A 23,914-nucleotide genomic window follows, 5' to 3' on the forward strand; every position below is an offset into this window, starting at 1 on the left:
TGTGCAGTAGGAAACCGGCAGTGAAGCCTGAAGGCTTTACTGCCAGTTTCCCTTACTTGCAATGCTGGTGGCGCCTGAACTCGAAGCTGATGGACGAATCGGCTTGGGGTGTCAACATCACGAGTTCCTGGGACAGGCAAGTGTCCTTATATTTAGTAGTAGTATTTGGAGCTGCTGACTTTCATTTTTTGTTGTCAGGCTGGTTTTAGAAAGGAACAACCCATTGATTTAACAGTTTAAGACACCAGTTACATTCCTTTCATGTGTGGGGATTACTAACTGCCACAGTTACTTGTGATCTCAACCAAACTGTCAAACCATCATACCGTGTTTCCCCGAAAGTAAGATCGGGTCTTATATTAATTTTGTCCACAAAAAACGCACTAGGGCTTTCTTTCGGGGTAGGGCTTATTTATTTACGGAATGAATTTTACAAAGATTCTGTGTCCCCCTGTCACCCCCCCCAACTGTCAGGTCAGGAGTCATTACAGTATTTTGAGAAAGACATCTTGGCACTGTATAAGGTGCAGTACCATAGAAAATACCTTTTACCATAGGGTATACAGCTCCCTGGTGTACCGGTATTCACCTGCTCTTCTTTCGTCATCCGGGAGGAGAGAGTGAGAGAGAAGAGATCCCGCTGACGTCAGTGCGCTTTGCGTGATGAGGAGGAGCGGGCTGAAGATGTCAGGCGGGAGGAGAGAAGGAGAGAGAAGAGCCAAGGTCACCTGTCATCGGCTCGCTCCATGCAGTAAGAAGGGACAGGCTGAAGATGTCAGGGGGGAGGAGAGGAGGAACGAGAAGAGCCGGCCCGCTGCTTACAGTAAAGCGGGACGGGATGCAGACGAGGCGAGAAGAGGACGGATCAGCAGTGGCTTTAAACATAACGGTACCATATTTTTTAGCACAGTAATAAACGGAAACATTGCAGCAAGGTATAGGTTTGAAAAAATTGATTTTTAATGAACTTTGACTAGGGCTTACTTTCGGGGTAGGGCTTATATTGCAACCTGCCCTCATAATCACGCTAGGGCTTACTTTCGGGGTAGGGCTTACTTTCGGGGAAACCCGGTACTTGCCAACTGTCCCGAATGTCCTGGGATTTCGATCATTTTACAGATTTTATTGTTTCCTGGGAAATGTCTTTCTTTACTTCCTTCTCTCTTTCTCCCTCCATCCCTTGTTCATCTCAGACTCTAACCACACCCCCTTTGGGTCATGCCCCATTTAAGCCACGCCCAATATTTTGCTTACATTTTTTGCCACATTTTTCTTTCCCCGCTATGTCACACCTACAAACGCATACCCCGCCCGCTAATTAAAATAGGACCTCACCCACAGACAAAAAAGTGTCCCTATAATCTTTTTTTACAATGTTGGCAACTATGCGGCTGGTTTCATAAATGATCACATGTGCAGCACCATGACAGTTGCAGATCAAACAGAAGCTAAGATGGCAGCTTCAATGTCTGGAAATGATAGGAGGGTTTAGTTCCACTTTAAGGCCCCGTACACACGACCGGACTTGTCTGCTGAAACTGGTCCGCGGACCAGTTTCAGCAGACATGTTCGGTCGTGTGTACGGCCGAGCGGACAGGTTTCCAGCGTACATTTGTCCGCCAGACCATTTTCGAGCGGACAAATGTTTCTAAACATGTTTAGAAACATGCCCGTTGGAATCCTGTCCGTCGGACATGTTCGGTCGTCTGTACAGACTTACCGTACATGTCAGAGCGGCCGCCATCCCTCGCATGCGTGGAAGCATTGAATTTCCAGGGCCGCGCACATCGCCGCGTCATCGTCGCGGCGACGGCGCGGCCTCGTCACCGCGTATCATGTACGCGCGGATTTCTGTATGATGGTGTGTACAGCCATCATACAGAAATCTCCGGGCGGGCATGTCCGCTGAAAACGGTCCGGCGGACCGTTTTCATCGGACATGTTTGCCCGTGTGTACAAGGCCTAAGAATTACGATTCTATAATAAGAAGACCTATAAGGCCTTGTACACACGGGCAAACATGTACGATAAAAACGGTCCGCCGGACCGTTTTCAGCGTACATGTCTGCCCGGGGATTTCTGTATGATGGCTGTACTCACCATCATACAAAAATCCGCGCGTACTCGATACGCGGCGACGAGGCCGTGCCGTCGCCGCGACGATGACGCGGCCCTGCCAGTTCAATGCTTCCACGCATGCGTCAAAGTCATTCGACGCATACGAGGGATGGCGGCCGCTCGGACATGTACGGTAGGTCTGTACAGACGACCGAACATGTCCGAGCGGACAGGATTCCAGCGGGCTGTTTCTAAACAAGTTTGGAAATATTTGCCCGCTGGAAAAAGGCCCGGCGGGCAAATGTACGCTGGAATCCTGTCCGCTCGGCTGTACAGACGACCGAACATGTCTGCTGAAACTGGTCCGCGGACCTGTTTCAGCAGACATGTTCGGTCGTCTGTACGGGGCCTTAGACTAAACATGTTTGCACACGTACTCTCTCATCATTACAGTGGACAAACGCAATAGCGAAAAAAAAAATGAAAAATGACACAATTACAACCTCTTTAATGCCACGTCCTGAGCGTTCGCTGAATCTCCTGCACGTGGTGGGGGCTGCGTGACCTTTTCCCCATCTCACGGCATCCAGAAACACGGGCCCTGATTAACAGGCCATTAAATAAAATTACTGCTCCCTTTGCAGAAACAATACAATTACACAACGGAGCAATTGTGCAATTAAGTCAGCAAATCGAGGTAACGCACTGTACGTTTCTTTTAGTATAGCAGGCGGCCAGCGTACAGGATGTGCCAGATCCCGCTGAAGAATTAAGCAGCGATAGATTGCTACTTTATTAAATGTCAGTAAACACAATCAGACTCATATTTCCTCTTTTCCGGTCTTCACAAAGAGAATTTCCTGCTGTACGGGCACAGAGCAAAGGATGTCAACCGATTATTTATACATAGATCATTTCCAGCAGAAAAAAAAAAGAGATAGAAAAAACAACAACATAGACTGACCATAGAGGGATCTCTGACATTCTGAAATGATATTAGGGTAATCTCTGCTTCAGATTTTTCAAGTAATGATCTTGAACTGCAATAAAAACCATCCCCGGGGAGCTGACATTTTTGGAATATCTTACTCATCAATCAGAATGAAGTAAAATTATGAGATTTTCATACTTGGTTATTCTTGGAGCTCCCTCCTTCCACAGGAACAAGGGATCTGACAATGGACCTATGGTGTATATATTACTAAATCCCCGTTATAGATCTCCATTTGGTCTCAGTATTCCTCCCTTGACTTCAATTGTACAGTTGCAATAAAAAGTATGTGAACCCTTTTGGAATGATATGGATTTCTACACAAATTGGTCATAAAATGTGATCTGATCTTCATCTAAGTCACAACAATAGACAATCACAGTGGCCCAGATTCTTGTATCTGGGCGTAAAACTGTGCGGGCGTAACGTATCTGGTTTACGTTACGCCGCTGCAAGTTTGTTATCAATCTGAGTTTTATTGAATTTTTACCCATGCCCAGATATACATACAATTGTACTATAGTCGTATCGACAAAACATACAGATACATAGTATATACCGTCTTAACTTAACTTAACTCTTAACTGGAGCCTCGAACAAACAAACATAGGAAGAATTTTTTTTAAAAAAAAATAAAAAATAAAGAGAAATAAGGAAAAATAAATTAAATTAAATATATAAATAAAAAAAAATTAAAGAAAATTTCAATAATAAATGGAGAACATAGCGGGGAAAGAAGAAGGGAATAGTAACCAATCAATATTGATCTCCCCACCATAGCTACTCGCCGCTGCAAGTTTTACAGGCAAGTGCTTTATTCACAAAAAACTTGCCTGTAAAGTTGCGGCGGCGTAGCGGAAATCACCCGGCGCAAGCCCGCCTAATTCAAATTAGCCGGGTAGGGGGCGTGGAGCATTTAAATTAGGCGCGTTCCCGCGCCGAAACGTACTGCGCATGCGCCGTCCTGAAAATATCCCAGGGTGCATTGCTCCAAATGACGTCGCAAGGACGTCATTGGTTTCGACGTGAACGTAAATGGCGTCCAGCCCCATTCACGGACGACTTACGCAAACGACGTACATTTTTAAATTTCGACGCGGGAACGACGGCCATACTTAACATTGGTTGCCCCTCATATAGCAGGGGCAACTTTACACGTCGCAAATCGAACGTAAACGTTGTAACTTCACTGCGTTGACCGCACGTATGTTCGGGAATTCGCGTATTTTGCTAATTTGCATACTCGACGGGGAAAACAAGGGAGGCGACACCTAGCGGCGAAAAAAAAATGCATTTAAGATCCGACAGCGTAAGAGCCTTACGCCTGTCGGATCTAATGGATATCTATGCGTAACTGATTCTAAGGCCCCATACACACCATAGAATCCATCCGCTGAAAAATCCCAGCGAATGGGTTTCAGCGGATAGATCCTATGGTGTGTACACTCCAGCGGATCTGTTTCCGCGGATATTTATCCCCTGGGATGGATTTCCAGCGGATAAATATTCGATGACATGCTATCAAATCTACCCGCTGGAATCCATCCCAACGGATGGATCCGCTGGTCTGTACAGACTCACCGGATCCATCCGTCCGAAGGGATCCCCCGCATGCGTCGTAATGATTCGACGCATGCGTGGAATTCCTTATATGACAGCGTCGCGCACGTCGCCGCGTCATAATCGCGGCGACGGCGCGACACGTCATCGCCAGATGATTTCGGCGCGGATTTCGATTCGATGGGGAGTACACTCCATCGCATCAAAATCCGCGCAAATCCTCAAGAGGATTTATCCGCAGATACGGTCCGCTGGACCGTATCCGCGGATAAATCCTCTCGTGTGTATGGGGCCTAAGAATCAGTCGCATAGATACGCCGGGCCAGATTAGGACTTACAACGGCGTACATTGCGTTGCGCCGTCGTAAGCCCTTTGAGAATCTGGGCCAGTGTGCTTAAACTAATAACACACTCAAAATGTAATGTTACCATGTTTTTATTGAACACACCATGTAAACATTCACAGTGCAGGTGGAAAAAGTATATGAACCCCTAGACTAATGACATCTCCAAGAGCTAATTGGACAGCAGACTGCTCAATGAGTCTAGTGCCAAATACATACTGCTAGTCCTAAAATGGTGCTGATGCCCACTGGTCTACACTAATGATAGACAACCAGTAGACGTGGTTCCCAATAATGCGATCACCATAAACTGCCAATCACATGGTCTATGTGGCTTTGTTTACAAACTTCATCTGTCACTGAGCCTCATACAGGCAATCCCTGGGACCATTTCTATCCAGCCCAATGCATCTTTGTAATAAAACTGTGTGTGTAAAAGCTGCATATAGTACATTGCAGAGACGCTAGCGTCACTTCATCCACGTCATGCTTTTCTACATCTTCCAGCTGTTGCAAAGTGACAGTTGTAGAAAACACCACAGAGATCTCATAGTTGCATTTCTATGGCAACGCACTGCACAGCGCTCAGGATTTGCATGTATTACATTACAGGTTGCATCTGCATGGATGGATGAATAAAACCAAATGCAAATGAGCGAGTGATTAAAAACAAACACGTTTCAGTCTTGGCTTTAAAATACGCTGACATAAAGCTTTTCATTCCAAATGCTATGTACAGCGTAAGGCAGATCAAGGAAATGGTGTTTTTTTTAGGTTGTGTACATCTCCCTGTCTTACCTTGTGGGCCCATTACGGGCAGACTCACATCTACATCTGTGCAGGAACGTGTGTGTGTGTAAAAGGTGCATTGATGTGCATTGATTATTCACAACACACCTACACAAACCACCCTGCACTACAACACACAGATGTGGTACTACAGTGCCTTGAAAAAGTATTCATACCCCTTGACATTTTCCACATTTTCTCATGTTACAACCAGAAACATAACATTTATTTTTATGGGATTTTATGTGATAGACCAACACAAAGTGGCACATAATTGTGAAGTGAAAGGAAAATTATAAAAGGTTTTCTAAATATACATATAAATATCTGAAAAGTGTGGGGTGCATTTGTATTCAGCCCCCTTTACTCTGACACCTCTAACTAAAATCTAGTGGAACCAATTGCCTTCAGAAGTCACCCAATTAGTAAATAGAGTCCACCTGTGTGTAATTGAATCTCAGTATAAATACAGCTGTTCTGTGAAGCCCTCAGAGGTTTGTTAGAGACCCTTAGTGAGCAAACAGCATAATGAAGGCCAAGGAACACGCCAGACAGGTCAGGCATAAAGTTGAGAAGTGTAAAGCAGGGTTAGGTTATAAAAAAAATATCCCAAGCTTTGCAACAACACCAAGCAACATCTCACGGAGCACTGTTCAATAAATCATCCGAAAATGGCACAACGGCAAACCTACAAAGACATGGCCGTCCACCTCAACTGACAGGCCGGGCAAGGAGAGCATTCATCAGAGAAGCAGCCAAGAGGCCCATGGTAACTCTGGAGGAGCTGCAGAGATCCACAGGACAACTATTAGTTGTGCACTCCACAAATCTGCCCTTTATGGAAGAGTGGCAAGAAGAAAGACATTGTGGAGAGAAAGCCATAAGAAGTCCTGTTTGCGAGAAGCCATGTGGGAGACATAGCAAACATGTGGAAAATTAGACCAAAATGTAACTTTTTGGCCTAAAAGCAAAACGATATTTGTGGCGGAAAACTAACACTGCACTCTGAACACACCATACCCACTGTGAAACATGGTGATGGCAGCATCATGTTGTGGGGATGAAGGTGCTCTAGTCAGATGAGACCAAAACACTAATCTTGCACATCACCCTGATGGCAGCATCGTGTTGTGTGGATGCTTTTCTTCAGCAGGGACAGAGAAGCTGGTCAGAGTTGATAGGAAGATGGATGGAGCCAAATACAGGACAATCTTAGAAGAAAACCTGTTAGCGTCTGCAAAAGACTTGAGACTGGGGCGGAGGTTCACCTTCCAGCAGGACAACGACCCTAAACATACAGCCAGAGCTACAATAGAATGGTTTAGATCAGTGGTTCTCAACTCCTGTCCTCAGGACCCACTAACAGGCCAGATTTGCAAGATAACTGAAACACATCACAGGTGATATAATTTGCTGCTCAGTGATTGCAGTATTCTAGTCTGCATCTCCCCAAGGTAATACATAAAATCTGGCCTGTTAGTGGGTCCCGAGGGCAGGAGTTGAGAACCACTGATTTAGATCAAAGCATATTCATGTGTTAGAATGGCCCAGTCAAAGTCCAGACCTAAATACGATCTGTGGCTAGACTTGAAAATGGCTGATCACAGACACTCTCCATCCAATCTGACAGAGCTTGAGCTATTTTGCAAAGAAGAATGGGCAAAAATGTCTCTCTCTAGATGGGCAAAGCTGGTAGAGACATCCCAAAAAGACTTGCAGCTGTAATTGCAGTGAAAGGAGGTTCTACAAAGTATTGACTCAGGTGGGCGCCATACAAATGCACCCCACACTTTTCACATATTTATTTGTAAAAAATAAAAAAAAAACGTTTATCATTTTCCTTTCACTTCACAATTATGTGCCACTTTGTGTTGGTCCATCACATAAATTACATTTACGTTTTTGCTTGTAACATGACAAAATGTGGAAAATGACAAAGGGTATGAATACTTTTTCTAGGCACTGTACATGCCTTGAAGTGGGCTCTGTTGTCCCAAAGTGGGGCAAGTGTTTTTTCTTTTTTTAATTACAATCCTGGCTCTCAGTTCCATCCTATGACATGCCTGGTCTAATGGATGTACATACAATACATAGACTACACACTAAGCATCATATTAAACTCTGCCCCTCCAGGCTGAGCACTGGTATGATGAGTAAAGTGGGACAACTGATAATATGGAAGAAAGGGAATGCATTGGCAAGATGGAGCCAAGTCGCCTCTGGGGAGTGTAGGCGCTCCTGTGGGGAACGTGGCGCCTCATCTGCATATTCTAATTGAAATGCTATCAGGTTTACCGCAAGAATGAGCAACACAAGGAAAGTTTCTGCTGATTCAAAGGCAAAAAGAGTGTGCGGTGGGCAAAGTTTATTCTGTACGGGGAGGAGGTGTGCGCAATATCCCCGGGCCCCACTAAATGAAAGGCGCTCAGCCATGTAACACTGATGAAGACGCAGTGAAACCTTAGCGCGGTTAATATTCCATCTGTCGGAATTGTGTTTGGGGATAAATGGAGAGAAATTATAGCAGACTTCAGGGGCTTTGTATTTCTTTTATGGAGACAGTGATTGTTTTGCTGCTCCTTTAAACCCTGACCTGTGATTATGTCCCTCCCACCAGGACCTCACCTCATTCCTATGCCCCTCCCACACGACAAATACCCTGCTACTATGCCCCTCCCACCATGACCTTACCTTGCTACTAAGCCCCTCCTACCATGACCTTACCACTATGCCTCTTCCTGCTATATCCTTATACTGCTACTATGCCTCTTCCTGCTATGTCCTTATACTGCTACTATGCCTCTTCCTGCTATGTCCTTATCCTGCTACTATGCCTCTTCCCGCAATGACCTTATCCTGCTACTATGCCTCTTCCTACTATGACCTTATCCCGCTACTATGCCTCTTCCTGATATGACCTTATCCTGCTATTATGCCTCTTCCTACTATGACCTTATCCTGCTACTATGCCTCTTCCTGATATGTCCTTATACTGCTACTATGTCTCTTCCTGCTATGTCCTTATACTGCTACTATGCCTCTTCCTGCTATGACCTTATCCTGCTACTATGCCTCTTCCTGCTATGACCTTATCCTGCTACTATGTCTCTTCCTGCCATGACCTTATCCTGCTACTATGCCTCTTCCTGCTATGACCTTATCCTGCTACTATGCCTTATCCTGCTATGTCCTTATCCTGCTACTATGCCTCTTCCTGCTATGACCTTATCCCGCTACTAAGCCCTCATCCTGCTATGACCTTATCCTGCTACTATGCCTCTTCCTGCTATGACCTTATCCCGCTACTAAGCCCTCATCCTGCTATGTCCTTATCCTGCTACTATGCCTCTTCCTGCTATGACCTTATCCTGCTACTATGCCTCTTCCTGCTATGACCTTATCCTGCTACTATGCCTCTTCCTGCTATGTCCTTATCCTGCTACTATGCCTCTTCCTGCTATGACCTTATCCTGCTACTATGCCTCTTCCTGCTATGTCCTTATCCTGCTACTATGCCTCTTCCCGCAATGACCTTATCCTGCTACTATGCCTCTTCCTACTATGACCTTATCCCGCTACTATGCCTCTTCCTGATATGACCTTATCCTGCTATTATGCCTCTTCCTACTATGACCTTATCCTGCTACTATGCCTCTTTCTGATATGTCCTTATACTGCTACTATGTCTCTTCCTGCTATGACCTTATCCTGCTACTATGCCTTTTCCTGCTATGACCTTATCCTGCTACTATGCCTCTTCCTGCTATGACCTTATCCTGCTACTATGCCTCTTCCTGCTATGACCTTATCCTGCTACTATGCCTCTTCCTGCTATGTCCTTTTACAGCTACTATGCATCTTCCGGCTATGACCTTATTCTGCTACTATGCCTCATCCTGCTATGACCTTATCCTGCTACTATGCCTCTTCCTGCTATGTCCTTATCCTGCTACTACGCCTCTTCCTGCTATGTCCTTATATCCTTATACTGCTACTATGCTCCTTCCTGCTATGTCCTTATCCTGCTACTATGCCTCTTCCTGCTATGACCTTATCCCGCTACTATGCTTCTTCCCGCTATGACCTTATCCTGCTACTACGCCTCTTCCTGCTATGTCCTTATATCCTTATACTGCTACTATGCTCCTTCCTGCTATGTCCTTATCCTGCTACTATGCCTCTTCCTGCTATGACCTTATCCCGCTACTATGCTTCTTCCCGCTATGACCTTATCCTGCTACTATGCATCTTCCTGCTATGACCTTACCCTGCTACTAATCAAGATGTGACATCCCACCCACTGTGTCCGTTTTTAGTTATTGAGCATGGAGGAGGGAGGGAGGGACTGGGCTGTCATTTAGAATCTGTATAAACACCCAAATGTGTGATGTCAATGCCATGTGACCTAAAAAGCTCAGCCCAACAAGGAAATGTTCTCTCCACCAATAGAGACCAAACTGAGCATGTGCAGCTTTACTACTCTGACTGGGTATTTTTTGGCCTTGCCAAGAGAGACTCTGCAGGAGGGGGAGGATCTGTCCATACAGGATCAAAGAGCAAACCATATTATGGACACAATCAGTATGGCACTCTCCTTCAGCCATAATTAAACAACAGCTGAGTCAAGGCTCCTGTTCCCTGGAGAGTCACCCTAAAAATCCCCACCAGGGAAGATAGTTGTGGGGAGATCCAGTACTCCACATCTCCACTTACCTATGGTGATCAAGTACTGTATATACAGTGGAACCTCGGATTACGAGCATAATCCGTTCCAGGAGAATGCTCGTAATCCAAAGTGCTCGCATATCAAAGTGAGTTTCCCCATAGAAGTCAATGGAAACAAAAATAATTGGTTCCATATTGACTTCAATAGCATACAATACAGCATGTGGCCAGTGGTTGGGGGGGCGCCGGAGAGCCTCGGAAACTGAGTATTTACGAGATTTTCCGAGCATTTCCAAACGCCCCCGATAGGCTCCGGCCCCCCCCCCCCACCTTAGGCCAAACGTGGTACTACACACCGCTATGCTATAGACATCATTGAATTTTCAGTTAGTACCTGGTGATGGCTGTGGTTGAGTGGCTTGTCTTCCACTAGCAGTCGGATGGCGGCTTCCCATTTCTCAGGGGTCTGTTGGTCCCAGGCAGCCACCACAAAAATGGCTTGTTTTGAGGGGATCTGGACCTTGCGGGCTGTGTACACCGCCCCATCTGTGCCAACCTTAAAATCTGGATTGCTGGTTTCGTACCAGATGCCCTGCGTTCCACTACTGCACCCATTGAATTTAACTGCAAAGACAAAAAAAAATAATAATAATATGAAGGGTGATCATAAAATTAACAGGAATGTGTTGCATCTAACAAGAGAATTTACTGGCATCACAACTCTTAAAAGTTATATCCTTGTAATATTACATTTATACCAAACTATAACAAGGAAGAAAATGAAATTCAATTTAGTAGGTTTATCAAATAGGGGTTGTGATGGCGAACCTTGGCGCCCCAGATGTTTTGTAGCTACATTTCCGATCAACAATACTGCAGAGTGCGTGAGCATCATGGGAAAGGTAGAATGTGGCCTGGCAAGTCCATATATTTAAATAGGGAAGTCTTCAGGAAAGATGGAACCTTTCCCTGCCACTAATCACCATCTTTGTCAGACAGGTGACCTGTTCCTACACTCCTACACATGAAGTGGCAGCAACCAATTGGATAGCTTCCACAGTGAGCCAGGAAAACAAAGAGGAACTGTGTTCCTCCTGACTTCCCCTTCAACTCCAATGCCGATGTGGTCAAGTGCCACCTACAGTGGACAGAATAGACTCCACCTGCCTACATACTGGAGTAACCTAAGACCACTCCTAGGCCACCCCGAGATGTTCTTTTACGATTCCAATTTTCTGTTTCAAGATTTTTATAGAACATTTTTCAAGAATAGGATCCACAATGCAGGTGGAGCACATCAAAACATTAATAGGGAAAACAGGGGAATCAAATATTATACCACCAGCTATTCCCAAGGGAAACATTAGAACACAAACTTCGCCAACACCCACCGGCACGGGTCATGAGTATAGATAATGGGCAACCACAAGTGGAAGCAACACACGATTCCAATTTTCAACCCTTTTCCTTCAATGCATATTATAATACTATATACGATAATTCACCCTTACTTATGTCTTTGTTTGGTATCCTCCATGTCTAACATAACTTATTGTAACAGCCCATATACAATGTACTTATTTTTCATTGACTCCATTACACACTGTTATTTTTTAGAGGCAATAACTGATGGACTAAATGACCACAGTGATAAGCGTTTGGCCACCATTAATACTAAGACCATTGTGACAAACCACAGATATATTGACAATGTAAATAAACAAGGATAGCTCCTCTGCTACAACAGCAATGCTTTCCTGGTCATTTCATTACAATGTCAGTAACAAGTGCTGTAGCATCGCAGAAGTTCATAGCCCCTTACTTATTGACACAGTGATAGGTTTGTGGCCACCATTATGACTAAGAGACCATTGTGACCAACCACAGATATATTGCCGATGTAAATAAACAAGGATAGCTCCTCTGCTACAACAGCAATGCTTTCCTGGTCATTTCATAACAATGTCGGTGACAAGTGCTGTAGTTTCTCAGAAGTTCGTAGCCCCTTACTTATTGACAGAGTGATAGGTGTGTGGCCACCATTATGACTAAGAGACCATGGTGACCAACCACAGATATATTGACGATGTAAATAAACAAGGATAGCTCCTCTGCTACAATAGCAATGCTTTCCTGGTCATTTCATAACAATGTCGGTGACAAGTGCTGTAGCGTCGCAGAAGATCGTAGCCCCTTACTTCTTGACAGTCTGGACCTGAAGCCGGAGAGCTACAATTAGAGGAGCCTTGGTACATTTTTTCTCCTCCATCGTGGAGCTGTGGCGGTGTTGAAGGAAAGCTCCAGATGAATATTTATTAAATGCACATTAGGACACTCTCTATCTACATGTGGGGATGGAAGTGTCAGCCGCTGCACTGTTAAATCAGCAACAAAGTGTCATTTTTCTCCCGCGGAAGCAGACAGGTAAAGTTACCCGGCATTTAGGAAAAACAGGAGAATTGAAGCAATTATCGGAGGAGGATTCGTGTCTCTGCAATTTCTCTGTCAGGTCCTCTATGATTTAATTACTATTTATTCAGAAGGAAAACCAACCAAAAAGCAGATTAATTTCTGACTGCGTTTTCTCGTACCCCACCCACTCAGCCGCCACCTTGATTTCCCTTTAGGTTTTGTATTAAATGACTCCCCTGGCATCTCCTCAGAGGCCCTCTGCTTTTTTCACCTCTGCAATTAAAGTGCCAGCTCCCAGAGGGCACTGCGACTGCCTGCAGACTGCAGATATGCTGCCTGTCTATGGATGCCTGAGAGCAAATGTGCCATCTATGGGTCAGTTATCAACTGCAAAACAACAGCACAGTCCAGGGACTTTTTCACACGCTAATAATTTAACTAATGAACATTCAAAGAGCAACCCAAGGGGCCAAACACTGTAGCTGTGCTAAAGCACAGGCTATTTTATTTTTGTAATCCAATGCAGTCAGATTCAGCAAAAAAAAAAAAACATATTTGCTTTTGCATGGAGCTGCAGCCTCTCTTCATATGACTCTGTACTGTGCAATATTCTTCTTGTAGAAAAAAAAAAAACAGGGGGTGGAGCTGGGAATCAGGGAACACAATGATTTGCAATTCTTGGGACTAGGCCCATTCACAAATTACAGATAGCTGTTCTCCAGGGAGCCAAGGAAAGGAATGTTTTGTGGTTATCAGTGAAGTGAAGGTTTAGAACCTCTGTCAGGTCTCTTTTGGTTAGATTTCCCTTCACATCCTGTTCTGTTAACTGTAGACTCTAGAACAGAAATGAGGGGGAAATCTACTAATTTAAATTCTATTTAACTAAGTCCCTTTAGCCCCCGTTTATATCAAACACCAGCACCTATAATCAATGGGAGTCACCGGAGCACCATAGGACTTTGCTTAGAGTGACACCTGAAGCTGCAATCTATGGACATAGGGGGTTAAACATGTGCAGAACAAAAAAATAAAATACATTTTGTTTCAAATTATTATTTACATAAATTAGTTTAGTTAAATTTGTTTAATTGATTTTCGGAATCCGTTTCATTTTTTTTCAAATTCAAATTAATTATTTTTTAATTCCATTTGAAATTCCTTTATTTTCTATTCTATTTTATTCTCTTCGCAAATTCAAATTCAATTCGGAAAACCATTCAAATTCAAATATCGTCCGAAATTTGGATTCATTATTTCAGATTTGTTTAAATTTGTTACTATTGCAATTCGGAAATTCGATAACATCCAAATAATGAAAAATTTGTCCGAATTTCAATTTCGTAACGAAACAAACTGCACATGTCCAAAAGGGAGATTGATCAGCTATGACAATGCAAACTGTCCAACATTACAAGGTAAGGCAAGCAAACATCACACGGAATAGAATTACACCAATACATAGTTAAACATGTAAACATCTGAAAGCGTGCAAGGCTTTTATCATTAATGGGCTGCCCTAATGCAGTGCACTTCAATCACACAGAATTATTAACAAATTGCATAGTGTGAATGGACACTTAATAAGTCTAAGGGCCCATGTATCTTATATATATATATATATATATATATATATGCCGATCCTGACCTCCCTGGGGCCCTAAGCAAAATGACATTAAAGTTGGGGGGGGGGCTGCCAACAGTGACATGTCACATTAAAGTTGAAAAGCGGGGGGAGGGGGTGTTCTGCTGTCAGAAATGACATATTACTTTAATGTGAGAAGCTGGGGGTGATGACTTCTTACCTCTTCTCCCATGCAGCCAGCGAGTTGAGAAGCGGGGTGAGGGGCTGAAAATGACTTCTCTCCAGGCGGGGCCTCTAGTAATTTGGGGGGCCCTCCGCAACTTTGCGGGGCCCTAAGCGGCTTGCATAGTGAGCCTATAGGGCGGATCGGCCCTGTATAAATATATATATATATATATATATATATATATATATGTCAGGATTAGATGGATGGCCCTTCTTCCTTCTTCTGGACCTTGTGCAGCCTAAATCTCAATGTATAGATAGGCCGAAGAAAAAAATAAATAAATAATAGGCGTATATGGGGAAACAGGGCAGGACTTGGTTAAAGTGGTTGTAAACCCTTTACAACCACTTTTACCTACAGGCAAGCCTAAATTAAGGCTTACCTGTAGGTGCAAGAAATATCTCCTAAACCTAAACAGACAGGACATCCAGAAGATAAGGAAGAGAACTACTGCAGCTGAGCGCAGGATCAGCGACCTGGAGGATAAGCTCCCCCTGCTGATTAGAGATGCCCAGTCCGCAGAACGACTGGCTAGGACCGTGGACGCGAGGGCGGAAGATTTTGATAACCGTCTCAGGCGCAATAATGTGCGTATAGTGGGGTTGCCAGAAAAAGTGTCTGTTATTATATGCTCAAGGGTTATATGTTTGGGAGGTTTTGGTGGGTACTGTGTATTAAGGGCGAGACATCTGTGGTACCCTTGTCATGGGGAAAGCCATAAATCTTCAGAAGAAGCTGCATATGCTGTAGTCTGCGCCACTCACTCATTCCTCCTCCTCTCTCACTTCACCGGGCTTTGCATTCCTCCTGTCAGCCTGACATGAAATGTTGTTCTTTAAAATATACATTTTTTATAATGGAACACCCTGTCAAATCTCCTTAAATGATTGCCTGGAGATGGATTTAGATTTCAGGGAGTCCCAGGTGAAATGCACAGCGCTGACAGCCCCGGCAGTAATTAACATGTCTTCAATGCAACCACACCCCGAATCCACTTTTTTTTTAGATTTAAGGAATCTGAGAAGCCCTTTATTTGGTAACGGGAGGTAAACATGCCCAGTGATGCGCATAGCACGTCAAGGAACTGATTAAGAACAGACAAAGTCGTTTCTGAGGCCCTCATTAGCGGTCTGCTGGGCTTCACCCTTTAACCCCTTCAATTTTAATTACTCAAAAAAAGCTGCTTTTGGATTACAGGATCTGGAGGGGAATGGCAAACAGTGAGAGGCTTCACACAGCTCGCTGGCAGGTGCGGAAGAAGAATCGCTCAGGGCTTATCACGGAGACCGGCATTTCTTGGCCATACGGTGTAACCGAGATGATGGAGTAAGCTGTGATGTTGGTGAGAGGAGAGGTAATGAGATCTTGTTTACTATATGAAAATGGAAGAAACCACCTCAGGAAAAGAACAGATCACTGTGAATGTTTACCAAGAGACGTGTGTCAGGCTACTCAAGAGAGAAGCACAAAAATAGTCCTTCTTAAAAAAATAATGCAAACTGCAATTAAAAGCCATCAGTGAACTGTAAATGCTGCCGAGACAATGTGACGACTATGATAAATGACAGAAAGGTCTAAATTTTTTATACGTTTATGGGCAAGGTTTCTGGCAAGACCAAATGTTCTAGTCCCATCATTCAATGTTGTCTGAACTACATGGCTCAGATTAGAAGAGGCGGTGCTTGGGATATTTGGCCTACATTTACACATGGTTATAGATTCAATGTTCTAGACCTGGGCAAGTAAACCTGGCCAAATCTCATTGGAATTCCGACGGAATTCCATCGGAGAAAAATAGAACATGTTCTACAGTATATCTAAACTCCGATGGAATTCATCGGAATTTCCGATGAAAAAACTCTGATGGGGCTACACACGATCGAAATATCTGTAATTTCACTGTGCGTCAGCCAGGACTAATATCAATAATGATACATATCAGCTTGTATATTTCAGCTCCAGCATCCCTGTATTGGAGGCACAAAGAGAACCAGAAATATGGCTGTCACGGATCTTGGATACCCCGTATGGGAACCTCCGCCAGGCCTGTGTCTCCTGTCCTCCAAACGCACCCGCAGCCTGCAGACTCGCCATAACCAGCCCTTAAACCCTCAATCACGAGATAAGCCACACAGGTGTTGAGGGTTAAACATGCAGAGCATAAACTCTTTATTAAGTACCAAACATTCACTTTAAACACAACTAGGGACACTCCCCTTAGCCTTGTCATAGAGGGGGTAGGGGACAAGGAAGAACCAATGGAAACTAAACACACAGTGACAGTGGGTTCTGTCACAATAGCAACTCTTATCTCTTATCAACCTGTTTTTAAGGGTGATGGGCCACTCCTGCTTCTAGGGACTTTGGTTGCAGAGATGTTGCAGAGATGTTGCAGAGATGTAAGAGTCTACTGCCATCTAGCATCCTTGGTTGGTAGGACACAGGCCGCCTCTGCTACCTAGCATTTTTGGTTTGCTAGGACATTGGCCACGCCATGCCTTTAATTGTAATCAAGGGGCTCCTGCTGCCTGGTATCTTTGGTTGCTAAGACATAGGAGTCAACTGCTACCTAGCATCCTTGGTTGCTAGGACTGCTACCTATTATGCCACGTACACATGGTCGGAATTTCCGACAACAAATGTTCCATATGAGCTTGTTGTCGGAAATTCAGACTGTGTGTAGGCTCCATCGGACATTTGCTGTCGGAGTCTCCGACAACAAAAATTTGAGAGCTGGTTCTCAAATTTTCCTACAACAAAAGTTGTTGGCGGAAATTCAAACCGTGTGTACACAATTCAACGCACAAAAATTTGACGGAATCATTGAACTTAATTTTGCTCGGCTCGTCGTAGTGTTGTACGTTACCGTGTTCTTGACGTTCACAATTTCCGACAACATTTGTGTGACCATGTGTATACAAGACAAGTTTGAGCGAACATCCGTCGGAATAAAAATCCACAATTTTGATGTCGGAATGTCCGATCATGTGTACGTGGCATTATCCTTGGTTTTCTAGGACTTTGGCCACGCCTGCTGCCTAGTGCCTTTAGTTGAAGTCAGGGGGCTTCTGCTGCCTGGCATCTTTGATTGCTAAGATGTAGGAGTCTACTGCCACCTAGTATCCTTTAATGCTGGGACACAGGCCGCCTCTGCTACCTAGCCTCCTTGGTTTGCTAGGACTTTGGCCACACCTGCCACCTAGTACCTTTAGTTGAAGTCAGGGGGCTTCTGCTGCCTGGCATCTTTGGTTGCTGAGACAGACTGCCTCTGCCATCTAGCATACTTGATTGCTAAAACGTGGGCAGCTCTTGCTACCTTGCACCTTTGTTAGCATAAGTGTTTGAATGTGTACATTTAAAAATATGCTTTCGAACTAAGATTTTTCAATTTTTGGTTCCCGCAGCTTTACCTTGCAAACTAGAATCTCGCAAACCAGACTCAGACAGCAAGTTTTACCCTTCCCCCACTTAAGCTAAATTGAGTTTAGGTATACATCATATGAAAACTGCAAGAGATATAAGTAGCTGGAGGTAGACCGGAAGTAGCGGGTGGAACGCAAATACACCCGCACTTCCTGGTCGTATGGGCCTGCTATGCGCACGCACTATGGGTGCACGCACAGGATAGGAAGTGACATCTCAACGTGGCCGGAAGTGCGGGTTGGAACACAGGAGGTACCCGCACTTCCTGGTTGCGCTACGGCGTGCGTTCCAACAGGCACACGGGGTCAGTCAGGGGCATCCAATTCATCAGGATGCCCACTGTCTGTCCCTGTCGATTTGCGAGGAGGAGCTGGTTTGGGGCAAGGACTCTACTGTCTGGTCGTGTGTGGAGTTGCTTGAAGTCCATTGTGCTCCCCCTGTCCACCTCCCTTCCTCCTTTCCCCACCCACAAAACCGAGAAGGTTATAAGGTTATATTGTAGCTGGTTCCGGTTTATTAGAGGGGGCCCATGGGGATACTTTTAGTTACCAAAGGGGGTTTGTTACCATGGTGCTTTCACTTCGGCCACGATATTGGTACCTACTTTTTAGGGAGTGCGACTGTGGGAGATCCATCCCTATGGGTGGGTGGGGCAGGATGAGAGGGGTGGGGCTTGCCAGTCGATGGTCACCTGCGCTGGGGCCTTCTCTGCACATGTACACACACACATATATAACCGAGGGCACACAGGAGAGAGTTACCACGGACCACTTAGGCTTTGAGGAAGGGGGCACGCCCCAGAAACGTGTCAGCCGTCCATATGTCTGAGGTTCCACTTGCAGGTGCCGTGAGGTCCCGTTTAGCTGTCTGAAAAGCGCTTACTTAAGCTTTCCTTGTGAGTAGGATTATTGTTTTATTCTGTTTTTAATAAAAAATTAAGTGGTAATGCACTAGGTCGATGCGCCCTCCCTTCTCTTCTTTTTTTTTCCCAGCATCCACACGACTAATATACAAGTTTGGGTCAGGTTGACTTTTAATATACCTATCAGCACAGCATGATGGGAAAGGTTGCGGTTACCTTATTCCCAGACAAAGTAAGACGAGTTTTGCTCTAAAATTCCACATTCCTCCTACACCGTACTGTGCAGTGCTTATAAATAAGATAATAAAGTGGAAAATGTACTTTTGTGGCGAGAGCAATTGCATTTTTAATAACTAGTTATTTTTAACTGTGAAATACGGGCACATTAAAGAGGCTTTCGGCTTAGAGCATAAATATCACAAGAGCGGCGCTGAATAATCCAGCAACTGCGCAAATTAGCAGGCAAAATATTTACCTCTGCCATCTATTTGTTCAAGAGGCCGTCATGGGTTACATAGAGGCCCCCTGGTCAGACTGAATGATTTTGGAAGGAACTAATTATGTTCCCCGGATGGCACTTCCATCTGCCGGTGCCGAGGAGTGAAAAATTCCACCCGGCACATAAATGCCATAAAATGTTCATGACATTTTACTTTGTGCGCAAAATGAAAACTTTTGGAAAAGGTCAAAAAACAAGCGAGGTCCCTGTTATTATTATTATAGGAGAAACAACAAAGGATAGCTATTGTTAATGGGGAAGGAACAAGCAAGGTCCCCTTTATTGATTAAGAAGAAACCAAAGTGGTCCCTGTAATTGATGGAGAAAAAACAACAACCCTTTTCTTTATTAATGGTGAAGAGAGGCAGGAGGTCCCCATTATTTATGGAGAAGAAACAAGTAAGGCCCCCTTTTATTTAGAACAAAGGTGGTTCTCATTATTGATGGAGAAGAATGAAGTAAGGTCCCCGTTATTTACAGAGAAGAAATCGAGGTTCCGCAAAGCGAAGGGCAAGGCTGCAGATGGCCACTGATCATGCTGCAATGATGGGCAAGGCTGCAGATGGACACTGATCATGCTGCAATGATGGGCAAGGCTGCAGATGGACACTGATCATGCTGCAATGTTGGGCAAGGCTGCAGATGGACACTGATCATGCTGCAATGATGGGCAAGGCTGCAGATGGACACTGATCATGCTGCAATGATGGGCAAGGCTGCAGATGGACACTGATCATGCTGCAATGATGGGCAAGGCTGCAGATGGACACTGATCATGCTGCAATGATGGGCAAGGCTGCAGATGGACACTGATCATGCTGCAATGATGGGCAAGGCTGCAGATGGACACTGATCATGCTGCAATGATGGGCAAGGCTGCAGATGGACACTGATCATGCTGCAATGACGGGCAAGGCTGCAGATGGACACTGATCATGCTGCAATGACGGGCAAGGCTGCAGATGGACACTGATCATGCTGCAATGATGGGCAAGGCTGCAGATGGACACTGATCATGCTGCAATGACGGGCAAGGCTGCAGATGGACACTGATCATGCTGCAATGATGGGCAAGGCTGCAGATGGACACTGATCATGCTGTAATGACGGGCAAGGCTGCAGATGGACACTGATCATGCTGCAATGACGGGCAAGGCTGCAGATGGACACTGATCATGCTGCAATGACGGGCAAGGCTGCAGATGTATTTGGGCATTTAAGGGTCCTTTCACACGTGCGGACCGTTCGTCCGTTTTTTCATACGTCCGTTTACGGACTGCAATGCTTTCCAATGGGATAGCGTACGTTAGCGGATGAGCATCCGCTAACGTCCGTTAACATCCGTCTTCGTTAAGCTCCATTTTTTTGAACGGAAGAAAACCCTATTTTTCTCCCGTCAAAAAAACGGAACGGACGAAAAACGGATGTTAGCAGACAATCCGTTTAACATCCGATCCGCTAACATCCGTTTTTCATCAAAATATGTAATAAAAATAAAGTTCTAACAAAAAAAAAAAACTGATGAAAAAACGGATGAAAAACGGATGAAAAACGTATAAAAGCGGATGACATCGGATAACAACGGATGTAAAAACGGATGAACTGATGATAAAAAACTGATCTAATAAACGGTCCGCACGTGTGAAAGGACGCTAAAAATTTTTTTTTTTCCTTAGGGTCCTTTCACACGTGTGGACCGTTTTTTAGATCAGTTTTTTATCATCAGTTGATCTGTTTTTTCATCCGTTTTTCATCTTTTTTTCATCAGTTGTCATCCGTTTTTCATCTGTTTTTCATCCGTTTTTCATCCGTTTTTCATCCGTTTTTTTCATCCGTTTTTTCATCCGTTTTTTTTTTTTGTTAGAACTTTATTTTTATTACATATTTTGATGAAAAACGGATGTTAGCGGATCGGATGTTAAACGGATCGTCTGCTGACATCCGTTTTTCGTCCGTTCCGTTTTTTTGACGGAAGAAAAATAGGGTTTTCTTCCGTTCAAAAAAACGGAGCTTAACGGAGACGGATGTTAACGGACGTTAGCGGATACTCATCCGCTAACGTACGCTATCCCATTGGAAAGCATTGCAGTCCGTAAACGGACGTATGAAAAAACGGACCAATGGTCCGCACGTGTGAAAGGACCCTTAAACTTCCCTCCTAAACTTGTGGTGCGTGTTATAAGCCTGTGCGTGTTTTACGCCGATAAATACAGTATTTAAAATTGCAAAATGCACCAGCAAAATGCAATCTGCATAAGTGTGAATCAGAACTAAAAGCTTTCTGTACACTGCTGAAGCCCATGTAAGAAAAACCCTAAATAGTGAAGTATGTCAGCTCTAGAGCCTGCACCTTTAACCACTTCCCGACGGCCGTACGACTATATACGGCCGCAGGGTGGCTTTACTTCTCTGGGGCACCGTCATTTGACGTCCGCCCCTTTCCGCGTTCCCCGCGCGCGCTACCGAGTGCGCAGCGGGGAAATTCTGTGCTGGCCGTGTCCCTTGGACACAGCCAATCACAGATCGCCGTGAACGGCCAATCAGAGTGGCCGTTTGCTAGGCGATCCGTGCGGCCAATGAGAGATGATCTCATATGTAAACATTTGAGATCATTTCTCATTGCCGGCTCTCACAGACAGCGGTGCTGTCAGGGAGAGAGGAGACCGATCTGTGTATCTTGTACATAGGGACACAGATCAGTCACCCCCCTTCCCCCCACACAGTTAGAACACTATATAGGGAATACATTTAACCCCTTCCTTACCCCCTAGTGTTAACCCCTTCCCTGCCAGTCACATTTATACTGTAATTAGTGCATTTTTATAGCACTGATTGCAGTATAAATGTGAATGGTGCCAAAAATGTGTCAAAAGTGTCCGATGTGTCCGCCATAATGTCGCAGTCGCAATAAAAATCGCAGATCGCCGCCATTACTAGTAAAAAATAAATAATAAAAAATAATAATTCTGTCCCTTATTTTGTAGGCGCTATAACTTTTGCGCAAACCAGTCGCTAGTTGCGATTTTTTTTTTACTAAAAATATGTAGAATACGTATCGGCCTAGACTGGGGATAAAAAAAAAAAAATTGAGCTATTTATTATAGCAACAAGTAAAAAAAAATGTTTTTTTTTTCAAAATTGTCGCTCTATTTTTGTTTATAGCGCAAAAAATAAAAACCGCAGATGCGATCAAATACCACCAAAAGAAAGCTCTATTTGTGGGAAAAAAAGGACGTCAATTTTGTTTGGGAGCCACGTCGCACGACCGCGCAATTGTCAGTTAAAGCGACGCAGTGCCGAATCGCAAAAGTCCTCTGGGCAGGAAGGGGGTTTAAGTGCCCAGTAAGGAAGTGGTTAAGAAACATCTCAGCAATGGAAGCTCCATGATTCCCTTTACAACTCCAGCACCTGCAGGCCCCACCTGCTATGATCATTACTATCAGTGTGTCTAGGCTCAGCAGTGACTAGCACAGTCCTGAATGTACACAGGAACCTTTCCATAACATGCAAGTCTTCTGCTTTATAAAAAACAAAATGTAAATATGGATGGTTAGCTTTTTATCCAAATTGTACATTCCCCAACAAAATGCAGAGTTCCTGTGGTGTATTTATTAGTGTAAAACTCAAGTTTCTGCTTAAAAAAAGAACAAAAAAAAAAAACGAATAAAAAAAATAAAATGCTGCAATAATCACCCTCAATCCAGCAATACCACCCCTGAAGAAAATCAGCCCATCCACTAGATGGCACACCTCTTCCAGGCTGAATTATGTGTGTCCCACATCACATCACCCTGGGCTCACAGAAGGGCTGCATTGAACAATGCTCACCTATCATTACATGAGCGCAGCAACAAGGACCTTCCACCATCTGTGACGTCACCAGACCCGTCTGAATTTATGGTATGTACTGTATATACTTATTTTAGTTGCTGTGACCAAGCATGAGTAATTGACAAAAGTAGAGATAGGCTGTAATGGATCAAGAGTGACACCAACTCCATCCATGATCTCTGAGTGTTTCTAACCTGGCAACACTGACAGTTTATTGTGCAGGTACATTATAGGTTGGTGAGGTTTTTAAAGTCTAACTCCAGTTTTGTTGAAAAAAAATATCAGTCCCATCCAAAGATTTAATACAAAATGTCCTACCTTCCTCCTATCCTTGGGAAATAGTTGTTGGTTTCACCATGTCCTCTGCACACAGATAGGGAAGGCTGGCTTTCATTATCACACCTGAGCAATCTCTGTGTTCTAATGAGGGGAGCCGCAGTGTGCGCGTCTCTTCTGGTACTTTCTCCACTCTATGTATGTTTGTTGTGTCTGGGTTTTATTTTTTTTTGGTTGTTGGTGAACACATTTTTTTTTTTTTCACGTTTAATAAACCACTTGAGGACCTAGCCTCTTTTTCAAATATGTTGTTTACAAGTTAGAAAAGAAAATAGAATAGAAGAAAATAGAGAATTTGGGTCCTTTCACACGTGCGGACCGTTTTTTAGATCAGTT

At 44.3% G+C, this 23,914-nt stretch overlaps 1 protein-coding gene across 2 annotated transcripts in view; it reads right to left on the reverse strand.

Annotated features, from left to right (window-relative positions):
- Positions 1 to 23,914, reverse strand: part of CDH4 (cadherin 4) — an 836,782-nt gene that overhangs the window by 213,816 nt on the left and 599,052 nt on the right. For both annotated transcript variants that reach the window (XM_040331280.1, XM_040331281.1), the window contains exon 3: positions 10,802 to 11,031. In XM_040331280.1, coding sequence (XP_040187214.1) covers positions 10,802 to 11,031 — 230 coding nt within the window. The remainder of the gene's footprint in view (positions 1 to 10,801; positions 11,032 to 23,914) is intronic.

The sequence above is a fragment of the Rana temporaria genome, chromosome 12 (assembly GCF_905171775.1).
Source record: "Rana temporaria chromosome 12, aRanTem1.1, whole genome shotgun sequence".
In the NCBI taxonomy this organism is placed as follows: Eukaryota; Metazoa; Chordata; class Amphibia; order Anura; family Ranidae; genus Rana; species Rana temporaria.